This window comes from Solanum dulcamara, chromosome 12 (genome assembly GCF_947179165.1).
Source record: "Solanum dulcamara chromosome 12, daSolDulc1.2, whole genome shotgun sequence".
Taxonomy (NCBI): domain Eukaryota; kingdom Viridiplantae; phylum Streptophyta; class Magnoliopsida; order Solanales; family Solanaceae; genus Solanum; species Solanum dulcamara.
Window position 1 is genome coordinate 10,884,117 of NC_077248.1, and position 12,750 is coordinate 10,896,866.

The window sequence follows — 12,750 nt, forward strand, 5'->3', positions numbered from 1 at the left end:
ATCCGGGTCACTAGACCAATCTGCAGCAACTTCGATGGATACAGCGGCGATGACGATGTCGTCGATGAAGAATACTCCTAATCTCATACTATTCAAATCAGCGGCTAAGGATAATAGTATTGAGTTATTTGAGAACAAGGATGTGGTGGAATCTAATCGGAATTTCGAGTTTCGGGAAGATCCTTCATTCTAGAAGGATCACAATGTTTAGGCGCACACATAATAAAATGAGTTTTTGGCTAAAAACATCGCTTAACTATGAGACAAACTTAAGGTACATCCTTGTGTTATAAAAGTAAAAAAAATTCCTTACCTATATCAAAAATTGCAATATTCATCCTTCCGTTAGTTTCTTGGCCTGACAACTTGGATTCAAGAAAAGACAAAATTCAAAGTTGAATAAACAACATAAAATACTACATACAACTTGCTTAGTTTTGTCATCTACCAATCATTTGATTAAAATTCAATTTGTCAAATGCACACTTAGGCCAATATATATATATATCAAGGAATAAGTCTTAATAGATATAAACAAAACAATCAAAGCTACAATTGAAGCATTGAAATAAAAGAACTCACAGTAATAAATACAATGAAAAACTAATTTAAAATAAATAAATAAATAAATATATATATATATATATATATTGACCAAGTAAATCATTCTTTTTATGCAATCGTTGAAGCATTCATATCACAGAGAGTTAGGTTGAAAGATCATACAGAAATAGAGTTTCTTGTACTAAGAATTTTCACTGAAGCCTTTACTTCTGCTGAATCCTCTGCTGTCTTTTTTCATCCGACATGTTTCTATTTCCGTTGTCTGTTGACCTTCGCTACCTGATTCAGAAGGATTTAGCCCTTATTCATTCGTCGGATTACTGTACTGATCACTGTTACATAAAAGCTGTCACACGCTGATTACAAAGTTGAGGAGAAAAGGTACAAAGAATAGAGCGGGAGGAGGGAGGAAGAAAAATGACCATAGCCGTTAGTTTTTTCCAAGAAAATAATACAGGGATATACCTTAAGTTTGTCTCATAGTTAAGGGATGTTTTTAGCCTAAAACTCAAAAAAAATTGTGTTTAGACTTTTTGCTATTTGGAATTTTCAAGTCAGGAAAATAAATTTATTTTATGTAATTTTTAAGGTGACATGGCATTTGTTAGTTTTGAAGGGTAAAAGTGAACCAATACATTAACGATAAGGATATTTTTGACTCCAAAATCAAATGGAGGATATATTTGATTCATTTTCAATAGTTGAGGAATATTTTTGATCCTTTTTCCTAAATAAATTAGTGCAAAATCCTAACAAAGCCACATTGGGGGAATAAGTATTATTCAAGCATTTCTCAAGAAACTATTATGACTGTCTGGACAACCTTTTAAAGCAACCAAAACAAAATTTCAAATTAATACGAGTTTAATTTTATTTCGAGTTTTTGTTAGAATCGAAATTTTAGTTTTTCTTGAACATCTCCTGCAATTACGTATTCGCACTGCGAGATGCCAAGTGCGTGAACTAATACCTCATTCTTCTTGTTTTATTTGGATGCCTTAGGCGCCGCCACAACACTCGCGTTATAAAAGTCACGCATGTTTGTCTTGGAGTCCAAGGATGAATAGTCTAGAAGAGAAAGGTCAAATTTATACGACTCAATTTAAGTGATATAATTTATTTTCGAACGTTAAATCTTTTGATTTTATTCAGTATTTAAATATGACAATTTCAATTTTTTTGAAATATAATTAATATATTTTAAAACTGTATAATTTTTTTTATATGAATTATAATATTTAATAATTTAAAATATGTCAGTGTAAATTAAAACAGGTAAGTAAATACATGTCTTATGGATACAAAACCATCCACGAAGCCAGTCGAATAAAAGAAAAAGGTCATTAGAGCAGAGAGCAAAACGTGATTGGTTTTGATTACAGACAGTACTCTTCTTTAATTTGACTATATAAAGAAGGTAACTCGTGAACCGACAAAATCACTAAAAAAAAATTGTTTTCATTTCATTTTATACAATAATTTTTATTCAAATTATATAAATTTTAATTAATATTTTATAATAATTTTTTTTGTTATATTAATTTGAGAATCACAACTTATGATCTTGAAATAATTTTAAATATTTGTTTTTATTTTATTTTAAAAATTAATTATATTAAATATCACATAAATTAAAACTGTGAAAGTAAGTGGCAGCCAATTTAATGTATGGTGGGGACAGGCCAACTCTGGAGTAGCTTTGTGACAGCCTCTACTCATTTGTCTGTTTTCTCCTAAACGAAAAACCATTAAGCTAACCCAAGGCTAGCTCCCTGTATTTGCATTTTGGATCAAAATCGCGTTTATTGGGTGAGCACACAAATATTTTAATATATTTTAAATTAAAAATTTTAAATATTATGTTTTAAAAAAATCATTTTTATATTAAGTTAAACGATACCACATAATATAATACATGTGTTCTCCTCTTCTCTAACGAAAAAGTGGACGAGTAGAAAAGTGATTCTCCCTCTTATGACCTACGACTATGTGGTTTTTGTTCGATTCTCTGTGAATAGAATCTTTCCATACCGCATTGACAAGAGATAAAAAAAAAAAAAAATTCGGTACAGTAAAGGTTCATCTAAGTAAGTTCAAACGCATCCCTGTAAAAAAATGTAATTATGCTCCTACTACACTTTCTCAAAGTTTATATTTACTCTACAAAGAATAATTGCGTAATTTGAATTCGATATGTGCGCCGTTAACTCCTTGTCCTTTTTTTTTTATTTTTGGTTCGACAAAAACCTTCCCTAGTCTTTGGAATCTCTTTTCAAAATACAAATATCTTTTGGCATAATATATAAATATAGTGGTAGAATTAGAATCTTCATTAATGATATTCAAAACTCGACTTTAGGGATAATTTTTTTCGCTATCTTTTTTCGAGAGCCGTGTGAGATGAAAGTCTCATGCACGGCAAAAATAAATAAATATCAGCCACGTATTATGCCAATTTTTTCATTTGCCAAAACTCAAATCAACTTTTTCTAGTCATTTCTCAAAAATCTAACCACTTTCCCACTGTTTCTTCACTTATTTAAACCATCGGCCTTGTGTTGTTCTTTATAGAGTGGTGGAAATGAAATAGTAAAACCAATACCAACAAAAACAAAAAATCCCAAAGGCCGCCCCCTGATTTTCTACTAAACATTATTTTTCTTCTTATAAAACCCAAGAAACTCCTCAAAAATAGTACTCATAATCATTTATAAACCTTTTTCTGAAAATTACTCAAATTCGTCATGGATGTAAAGATCGGATCAATTGACACGTGTAAACCTCCGCACAACGACATGGGCTGTTTGCCGACCGGTAACGCCGTAACCATTCACACTCCATCCGTTCCGTTCAACTCGCCGGACTCCACACTGGGTCGTCACTTAGCACGCCGTTTAGTGCAAGTCGGTGTCACCGATGTTTTCGGTGTTCCCGGTGATTTCAACCTGACATTGCTGGATCACCTGATCGATGAACCTGGGCTTAAATTTGTTGGGTGTTGTAATGAGCTAAATGCTGGATATGCTGCTGATGGGTATGCTAGAGCCCGTGGTGTTGGGGCATGTGTTGTGACTTTCACTGTTGGTGGACTTAGTGTTCTTAATGCTATTGCTGGTGCTTATAGTGAGAATCTTCCATTGATTTGCATTGTCGGTGGCCCTAATTCTAATGATTATGGAACTAACAGAATCCTTCATCATACTATTGGGTTACCCGATTTTAGTCAAGAACTTCGTTGCTTTCAAACTGTCACTTGTTATCAGGTAGATTTTAGTATTTTAATGAATTGGGTCTGAATTGAGCAAAAATGATTGTAACTTTTTTTTTTTGGGTTTTCAGGCTGTGGTGAATAACTTAGAGGATGCACATGAAATGATCGATACAGCGATCTCTACGTCGTTGAAAGAGAGTAAGCCGGTTTATATAAGCATAAGCTGTAACTTGCCGGGGATTCCACACCCTACTTTTAGCCGTGAACCAGTTCCATTTTGCATCTCTCCCAGGTATGTAATTTTGAGAATTTTTCGTTTTATCCTCTTATAATATGCTCTGTTTTCCTTTTTGTATGACAATATTTGATTCTGCAGAAAGTTTTAAGATGTTAATTTAATTTGATTTATATGTGTTGTTGACATATGATCATATTCATTGGTGTTTAATTGTATGGTATGTTTTCTGGTATTAGATTGAGTAACAAGATGGGTTTGGAAGCAGCAGTGGAGGCAGCTGCAGAGTTCTTAAACAAAGCTGTGAAACCAGTCATTGTGGGAGGGCCAAAATTGCGTGTTGCAAAGGCGTGTGATGCGTTTGTTGAATTGGCTGATGCAAGTGGATATGCTGTTGCAGTGATGCCATCAGCTAAGGGGATGGTTCCAGAAAACCACCCTCATTTCATTGGAACTTATTGGGGTGCAGTGAGCACGGCCTTCTGTTCTGAAATTGTGGAATCAGCTGATGCTTACTTGTTTGCTGGACCTATTTTTAATGACTATAGCTCTGTTGGGTATTCTCTGCTTCTCAAGAAAGAGAAAGCTATCATTGTACAGCCAGATCGTGTGACTATTGGTAATGGACCTGCATTTGGTTGTATTCTAATGAAGGATTTCCTTGCTACATTGGGCAAGAGGCTAAAGCACAACCCGACTGCATATGAGAATTATCGTAGGATTTATGTTCCAGAGGGACATCCTCCCAAGTGTGAGCCTAAAGAAGCATTGAGGGTTAATGTTCTCTTTGAGCACATTCAGAGGATGTTGTCTGGTGACACTGCTGTGATTGCTGAGACAGGGGATTCATGGTTCAATTGCCAGAAACTTAAACTGCCCAAGGGATGTGGGTAAGCACCAAATGACAATGTGAAATTCCAAGTATTTCGTTTAATTGGTATTTGGTTGTGTGTTCATCATAATGACTTCTGGTATTCCGCGTGTTCAGGTACGAGTTCCAAATGCAGTACGGATCTATTGGTTGGTCTGTTGGAGCAACTCTTGGTTATGCACAAGCAGCAAAAGAAAAGAGGGTGATTGCTTTCATTGGTGATGGTAGTTTTCAGGTGAAATGATTTATGTTGTGAACTGAATTCAACACAATGAGTTTGTTTGTGTTCATCTATTCCATCGCGTTCTTATCATTCTATATGGCAAATATTTGTTGCAGGTGACTGCGCAGGATATTTCAACAATGCTGCAATGTGGTCAGAGGACCATCATCTTCTTGATAAACAATGGTGGTTACACAATTGAGGTTGAGATTCACGACGGACCTTACAATGTGATTAAGAACTGGAATTACACTGGACTAGTCGATGCAATCCACAATGGGGAAGGAAAATGTTGGACAACAAAGGTGAGAGGAATTTCTCTATCCAACATTAATATCATTAGTTGAGTTTAAAAGAGAGTACTATTATTCAACTAAAGTAATGCATTCTTGTACTAGGTTCGTTGCGAAGAGGAGCTTGTGGAAGCAATTGAAACTGCAACTGAAACTAAGAAAGACAGCTTGTGCTTCATTGAAGTGATTGTTCACAAGGATGACACCAGCAAAGAGCTGCTTGAATGGGGTTCTAGAGTCTCAGCAGCTAATAGTCGTCTACCAAATCCTCAGTAAAATGACTGAATGTTCATAGCAAGTTACTGTTCTCAAGTTGGCAAGTTCCCACGTTTTCTTTCATGTTTAGTTTCTACTTCCTATCACATTGGGGATGTTGTGTCTTTCATTTAACAAAGTTTTTGTCAGGTACTGCTAGTTTTGTTTGTTCATAAAATTATCAATATTGGGTATGTTGTCTCTTTAATTAACCAATTTTTTTGTTTAAATTGATGTCTTCTACGAAACTTTGTCACCTTGTTATGTGAGAATCATGGATGACTCAACGTTAACACCCTTAAAATATTATCTTTTTGTTCTAAAAAATCCTATTAGTAGATAATAAGTTTTGAATACTTTAATTTAAAATTTTAAAATATCAAATAAAGTTCTACGGTCATTCAACATTATAACATTGTAATGCATATTTTTTTTTGAGTGTTTATAAGAAGATTTTTCTTGAAAATTAAAATTAAGATAAATTTAACTTGAGATATTGAAATAAAAAAATTGATAATATGAAAAAAAAAAAAAAAAGACTTAATACATTCCTATGCCACTATACTAGAAATTATGTATTTTATTTTAAAAAGACATGAAAATGGTATATTTAACACTAAGAGCATGTTTGGAAAGATCAAGTAATTACTAAGAAATTGGTGTAATTGCATCATATAATTAATTACATGAAGCTTTTTAAAATTCTTCTTTTATTTATATTTATATTTATATTTTTTTTATTTTAATTTATTTTTTATTTCTACTATTTTCTATATATATGGTTTTATTTTTTTTTATTTATATTTCATTTCATTCTCATTCTCAATTTTTACTTTTTCATTCCATGCAAATTTTTATATTATTTATTTATTTATTATTCTATTCCTTTTTAAAATAATTTTGTTAGTATTCTAATTTTTAAAATCATATTTATGTATGTTGTGTTAAAATTTGATATAAGAACATTATGTTAAATTTTTTATTTTGAATTTAGTATTTATGCCATATTTTTAATTTCATTTGTTTTAGTACTATTGACTTGATATTTTACATTGCAAAATATTTATTTTTTTAATTAAACTTGATAGAGTATTATTTTGTCAAATGTTTTAATAATTTTAAAAAATAAATGTTTTTCAGGGTAAAATATCAAGTCAAATGTTTTAATAATTTTATGGCATTATATTTATAATATTAACATTTTTTCAAACATACATATCATGATGTTCATAAAAATCTTATACTTTTAGTTTATTCGATTAAATTATTTAAAATATACTAATTTAAAAAATATAAATAATTTTTTTTATAATATTAGTTAAGAACATATGTTTATTAATTAATATTTAATTTAATATCATTTATAAAGATCCTTATTTGTCTAATATAAATTTTAAATTTAGAAAATTAAATTTTATTTTAAAAATTTAATATAACCTTGTAATTACACTTGTGCAACCAAACAGAATAAGTGTAATTACACTAAAATTACACTGTAACAAAAAAAAAATTAGCGTAATTATTAGGCTAGTAATTACTACCCCAATAATTCAGTAAGTTCCTAAGCAAATTTTAAATTGATTCCAAAACAGTAGTCTATAGCTAGAAAAGTAAAATTTTAAGCTTGAGAAGCTTCTAATCCAGTAGGTCAATAAAATTTACTAGGATTACCTCTCGTATTAACCCTAGGACTTTGATCTAATAGTAAAAGCACAATGTTTGATATGTAAATTTGATAAGTCATATGTTCAAATGCAGATAAAAATTTAAGTAGAGAAGAATATAGAGAAGCTCATTATTCATCGGGTTCGGGTTTTATACCTAATAATTAATATACTATGACCCACAGATCCTCGTGAATTTCTTGATTAAAAGAGATTATTAAGGAGGAGAAAAAAATTACTTAATAAAGAGTAGTAGAGTACAGGCAAATCCCACATCTAACAAGCTAAGGCACATTTCAAATATTTTTGGAAATAGGCATCAAGCACCATTTTGGAATCTATTACCAGTAACAAGAGTTTCACAAAAGAAAACATTTTTCTGAAAAATTATTCAAAGTTTCGACATTATGGGTGTGTTTGATACGGTGGAAAATATTTTTTTATTATATTCGATTGGTTAAAAATTTTGAAAAATATTTTTTCTAGGAAAATAAGGTCTTGAAAAATGATTTTTCTATTGAAAGTAGGAAAAATAAAAATACTTAAAGTAACGTACCCTCCAACGCATCTCATCTTTACCACCACCTTCATAGTCCCCATCCCCACCACCCACATCCCTATGCCCATAGTATTTGTTTAGAACTCTAGATTATGTACAAATATTTTTAGGATAATATATATTTTAGAAAAAGTTCAAAAATGTCTTTAATGTATTAGAAATGATTTAAAAATAACATCCTTCCACGATTCCATCTACGGGATCAAATTTGTCTCTCATTTCATCTATTGGGTCAAAAATGTCATTAATATATTAGAAATAGTTCAAAAATATCATCATTTCATCTATCGGATCAAAAATGCCTTTAACATATTAGAAATAGTTCAATTGGATGTGTTCTCTTAATCTTGGCCATCCACGTGTGTTTCTATTAGTTACAAGGGCAAATCAGTGTCAAAGTATAATAAGAGGGTATATTTAAATTATTTTCAATAGTACAGGGGTATATTTGGCCCTTCCCCGTATTTTTATTTTGGAAAATTATTGTTTGCTTATCTAATTGTTTGTCTTACCTAATAGAAGTATTTTCTTAAATAAATAAAATATATGAACTACCATGTGAAGGAGGATAAATTTGAACTATTTCTAATAAGTTAAGGGTATTTTTGATCCAATAAGTAGAATGATGACATTTTAAAATTATTTCTAATAAGTTAAGAATATTTTTGACTTAATAGGTGGAAAGAGGGACAAATTTAATCCAATATATGGAATAAGGATATTTTTTAACCATTTCTAATTTATTAAAAACAACTTTGAATCTTTTCTCAAAATATTTTTTGGGTTATATAATAAACACAAAAAAAATAAAATTCAACAATACATTATCGTCCATGGAAAACATTTAAAAAGTTTTAACCTACTCAAGGACAAAAGATTCAAACGGGTGCTGACGGTTTTTCAAGCACCATTTCGAATATATTTATTACAATTTACAAGTGAGAAAAGTTTCCGACTTTTGTCTGTACGTTCATATTCAAATAAATCACTATCCAATAGGCCAATACTCAAACTTTATGGGATTTAGGGTGTGTTTGGTACGAAAGAAAATGTTTTCTTGAAAAATAAGTTAGTTTTTAATTTGTTTTCTCATGTTTGATTGGCGAATAATAAATATTTTCCAAAAATTATTTTCTATTGTTTGATTAGTGAATGAAAATATTTTTTTAGAAAATATCTTTTATTTTTGGCCAGAGAGTAGAAAATATTTTTAGTAAAATAGTTTCTGATATGAAAATCAATCCTAGTAATTGATTTGGAATCCGATTTCGACCTTTGATTTGGGACCCAATTCGTCTTTCAACTCAAGATTTGACTTCCAAATTTAAAATCGATCCCGACTTTCGAACTGAAATTCGACCACACCCAACCCTAGACCTAACTTTCAAATAATTTGATTTTTTTAAAAAAATATTTTTTTAATTTTTTTGGGAGTGGGGTGGGGGTGGGGGAGTTGGGGTCTGACACGGGGTCGGTGTTAGGAGTGGGGTGAAAAAAATAATTTTTTCAAAACTTGAAATATGTTTCAAAAATAAATTTTTAATTTTTTTTTATATGTGTATGTGGGGGGCTAGAGGGTGGATTGGGCGGAGTCGGGGTAAGGGATGGGGTGGGGTTAAAAAAAAGAAAATTTTAATTTTTTTTAGGGGGACTGGCAGGGGGAGGGGTAGGAGTGGGGTAAAAACATTATTTTTTTAATTTGTTTTTTGTATATGTGGAGAGGGGGGGATTGGTGGGGTGGGGGGATGGAAGGGGGTCGGGCTTGGAGGTGGGGTAAAAAAATAAAATTTTTAAAATTTGAAATATTTTTCAAAAATAAAAGTTTAATATTTTTGGGGAGTGGGGAAGGGGTGAGGGTGGGGTAGGGGGCTGGTAAGGCGAGGGGGGAAGGGTAGGGACGGGGTAAAAAAAAATAATTTAAATTTTAAAATATTTTTCAAAAAAATAAAGTTTTAAATTTTTTTTGGGGATCGGGGAAGGGATGGGTAATTTTTTTTTTCAAAATGTGAAATATTTTTCAAAAATAAACTTTTAATTTTTTCTTGAGAAAGAATTTTTTTTTTTGGGGGGGGGGGGGGGGGAGGGGGCCGTGATAGGAGGAGAGTTTTGAAAAATATTTTCCTTAGTTTTTAGAAAGAAGTCATTTTCCTCAAATTTGAGAAAAATAAATTAATTTGAAAAATATTTTTCAAAACATTTAAGCTAATCAAACATGAAAAAAATTCCAAAAAATATTTCCCTTCGTACCAAACACACTCTTATACATCAATTAATTCGTTTCTTTAAGGACCCAGTGCCACAACTCCTCAAATGACAATAAAAAATAGGGAAAGAACACTTGTATTTCAAAAAAGTAAATATTTATCTTTAAATACTTTATTATTTTATATATTTTTTAATTTTAAATTCGTGTGATGTTACCAACGCCCATCCTTTTTTCTTCAAAGAGTAACTGAGCAGTGTCTTATTGAAGGACTGCTTCTTTCTCTTTGATACCATTAAAGTATAATATACTAAGACGGTATCAAAGAGTAACTGAGCAATTTTTTCATTGAGGTTTACTTCAGTCCTTCGATGAGACTACTCAATCATTCATGATACCATTACGGTATATCTACATACTATCATGATGTTATTGATTATTTTTCAATTTTTCAATATTTTAATTTAAAAATAGTTAAAAAAGGAGTCATAATTTAGATACATTTTTTTAAAATTTGCAAAAAGACGAAAAATTATAAAACATATTTCCTACTAATTTAGAATTTAATAAATAAGATTGTGACTTTCATAATTTTCTCTTAATTGTTTCTTATTTATTTCTTTTAAAAAGAATCCAATCCTATATGATATCGATAGGTATCAATATACCGACATAGTATCACAAATGATTAATTCATAGTTGTGATGGTGATGTCATGACCGAAATAAGAAAAGAGAAATTGGGGTAGACACGTACATAGTTTGGATCATGAGTCCAATAAAGATAAATAATTTGAGTTAGGTCCAATTTGAGTAAATAGTTTCACTAATTTATATAGTTTACGGTAAAAAAATATAATCGCAGTGAGTGCATCTCAGCTTGCACTATTCCTTAGCCTAATTGGGTATTTTGATTGATTTAAGAGGGCATTGAACTTAGTACGGAAAATGGCCAAAATTATCTTTTAACTATTTGAAATAGAGCACTTATACTGTTAAATTATATTTTGGCTCAAAAATATCTTTTTCTTCATACTATTGGCTCAAAAATACCCTTCACTCATACTATTGACTCACTTCTACAACTCCGTTTGACGGAATAAAATATGGTATCCCATGTATATTAATTTATGCCAAGTAAGATATCCACATAAGCACCCACTCCATCAATTTAAAGACTCAAATCCACCTATTAAAAGACTCAAACCCATCATTCACTCTCGTAGTTATGATTTTCTTGACTCGCGTAGTTATGACTGCCACAATCAATTTGCAGCAAGTTTTAAGCAAACTATTAATTAGCTATTTAATTTGCTAAACTATAGTTTTCATCTAATAGACATAGCTAACAAAGGGTGATAGGTTTAATTTTCAAAAATAGTAATTAAGAAAATATGCTACTTGATCAAGCAGGTGCTTTTCTAGGTGAAGATGGGTGCGGTTGGCCTGGAGTAAGCTGCAAAACAACATAATCGTACATTCAACATAATCAATAGATACTTGGGAAGTAACTGAAGTGTTCTTCTTAAAGCCAAGCACTAATCGTACATTATTAGTGCTTATGCGCCCCAAGCGGGCTTAGGCGAGGAGGATAAGAGGCGTTTTTGGGAGGATTTGGATGAGTTAGTGGGAGGCATACCGCCTACTAAGAAGCTTTTCGTGGGAGGAGATTTCAATAGGCAGATCGGGTCTATTTCGGGAGGGTATGATGATATGTATGAAAGATTTGGCTTTGGGGACAGAAATGGAGGATGAGTTGCACTTTTGGATTTCGCAAGTGCTTTTGGGTTGGTGATAGCCAATTCGAGTTTTCCAAAGAAGGAGGACCACTTGGTAACCTTCCGTAGTTCGGTGGCTAAGACTCAGATAGATGTTTTACTCCTTAGAAAGGATGATAAAGGTTTGTGCAAAGACTGTAAGGTCATTCTGATCGACAATCTTACGACCCGACATAAGCTCTTAGTGATGAATTTAGGAATCAATATGACGAGGAAGAAGAGGGTCGGGGATGATCGACCTAAGATCATATGGGGGACTTTGACCACGGATAGTGCCCTAGAGATGGGATAGAAATTGAAGGATATGGGGGCCTGGAATAGTAGTAGGGATGCGAACAGTTTGTGGGATAGGACGGCTAGTTCTATTAGGGTTGTAGCAAGGGAAGTGTTGGGAGTCTCGCTAGGTAGCCGTGGTCGGCATCGAGGGGACTTGTGGTGGAATGGAGAAGTGCAAGGAAAGGTGAAAGCAAAGAAGATGGCATATGCGAAGTTGATAGAAAGGAAGGATGAGGTGGAGAAGTGGACGAATAGGGAACTTTATAAGATAGCGAGGAAGGAGGCAAAGTCGGCAGTTTCGACGGCAAAAACGGTAGCTTTTGAATGCCTTTATGCTAAACTAGAAGAGAAAGGCGGGGATAGAAAATTGTTTAGGCTATCAAGGGTGCGAGAGAGAAGAGCATGCGATGTGGATCAAGTGAAGTGCATTAAGAACGAGCATGGAAAAGTATTGGTAGAGGAGACCCTCATTAAACAGAGATGACATTCATACTTCCATAAACTCTTGAATGAAGAAGGGGACAGAGAGATTGTGTTGGAACATAGAGAGGCGTCACGATTTTAGGTTCTGCAGAAGTATTACGGTCTAAGAGGTTAAGGGTGATGTGCGTAGGATGCG

At 32.3% G+C, this 12,750-nt stretch overlaps 1 protein-coding gene across 1 annotated transcript; it reads left to right on the forward strand.

The window, feature by feature from the left end:
- Nucleotides 1-3,119: 3,119 nt before the first annotated feature.
- On the forward strand, nt 3,120-5,882 carry LOC129876265 (pyruvate decarboxylase 1-like). Its single transcript, XM_055951649.1, has 6 exons — nt 3,120-3,827; nt 3,904-4,067; nt 4,250-4,900; nt 4,999-5,116; nt 5,221-5,409; nt 5,503-5,882. Exons 1-6 carry the CDS (start codon nt 3,309-3,311, stop codon nt 5,671-5,673), a joined length of 1,812 nt encoding a protein of 603 aa, XP_055807624.1. The 5' UTR covers nt 3,120-3,308; the 3' UTR covers nt 5,674-5,882.
- Nucleotides 5,883-12,750: the final 6,868 nt, after the last annotated feature.

What these genes read in the sequence shown, in the direction of transcription:
- LOC129876265 (XM_055951649.1), top strand. Translation starts at nt 3,309, where the DNA reads ATGGATGTAAAGATCGGATCAATTGACACGTGTAAACCTCCGCACAAC. An exon ending in CCATTTTGCATCTCTCCCAG is followed by an intron (nt 4,068 to 4,249) that starts GTATGTAATTTT and finishes TTCTGGTATTAG; the next exon opens with ATTGAGTAACAAGATGGGTT. An exon ending in GAAAATGTTGGACAACAAAG is followed by an intron (nt 5,410 to 5,502) that starts GTGAGAGGAATT and finishes TTCTTGTACTAG; the next exon opens with GTTCGTTGCGAAGAGGAGCT.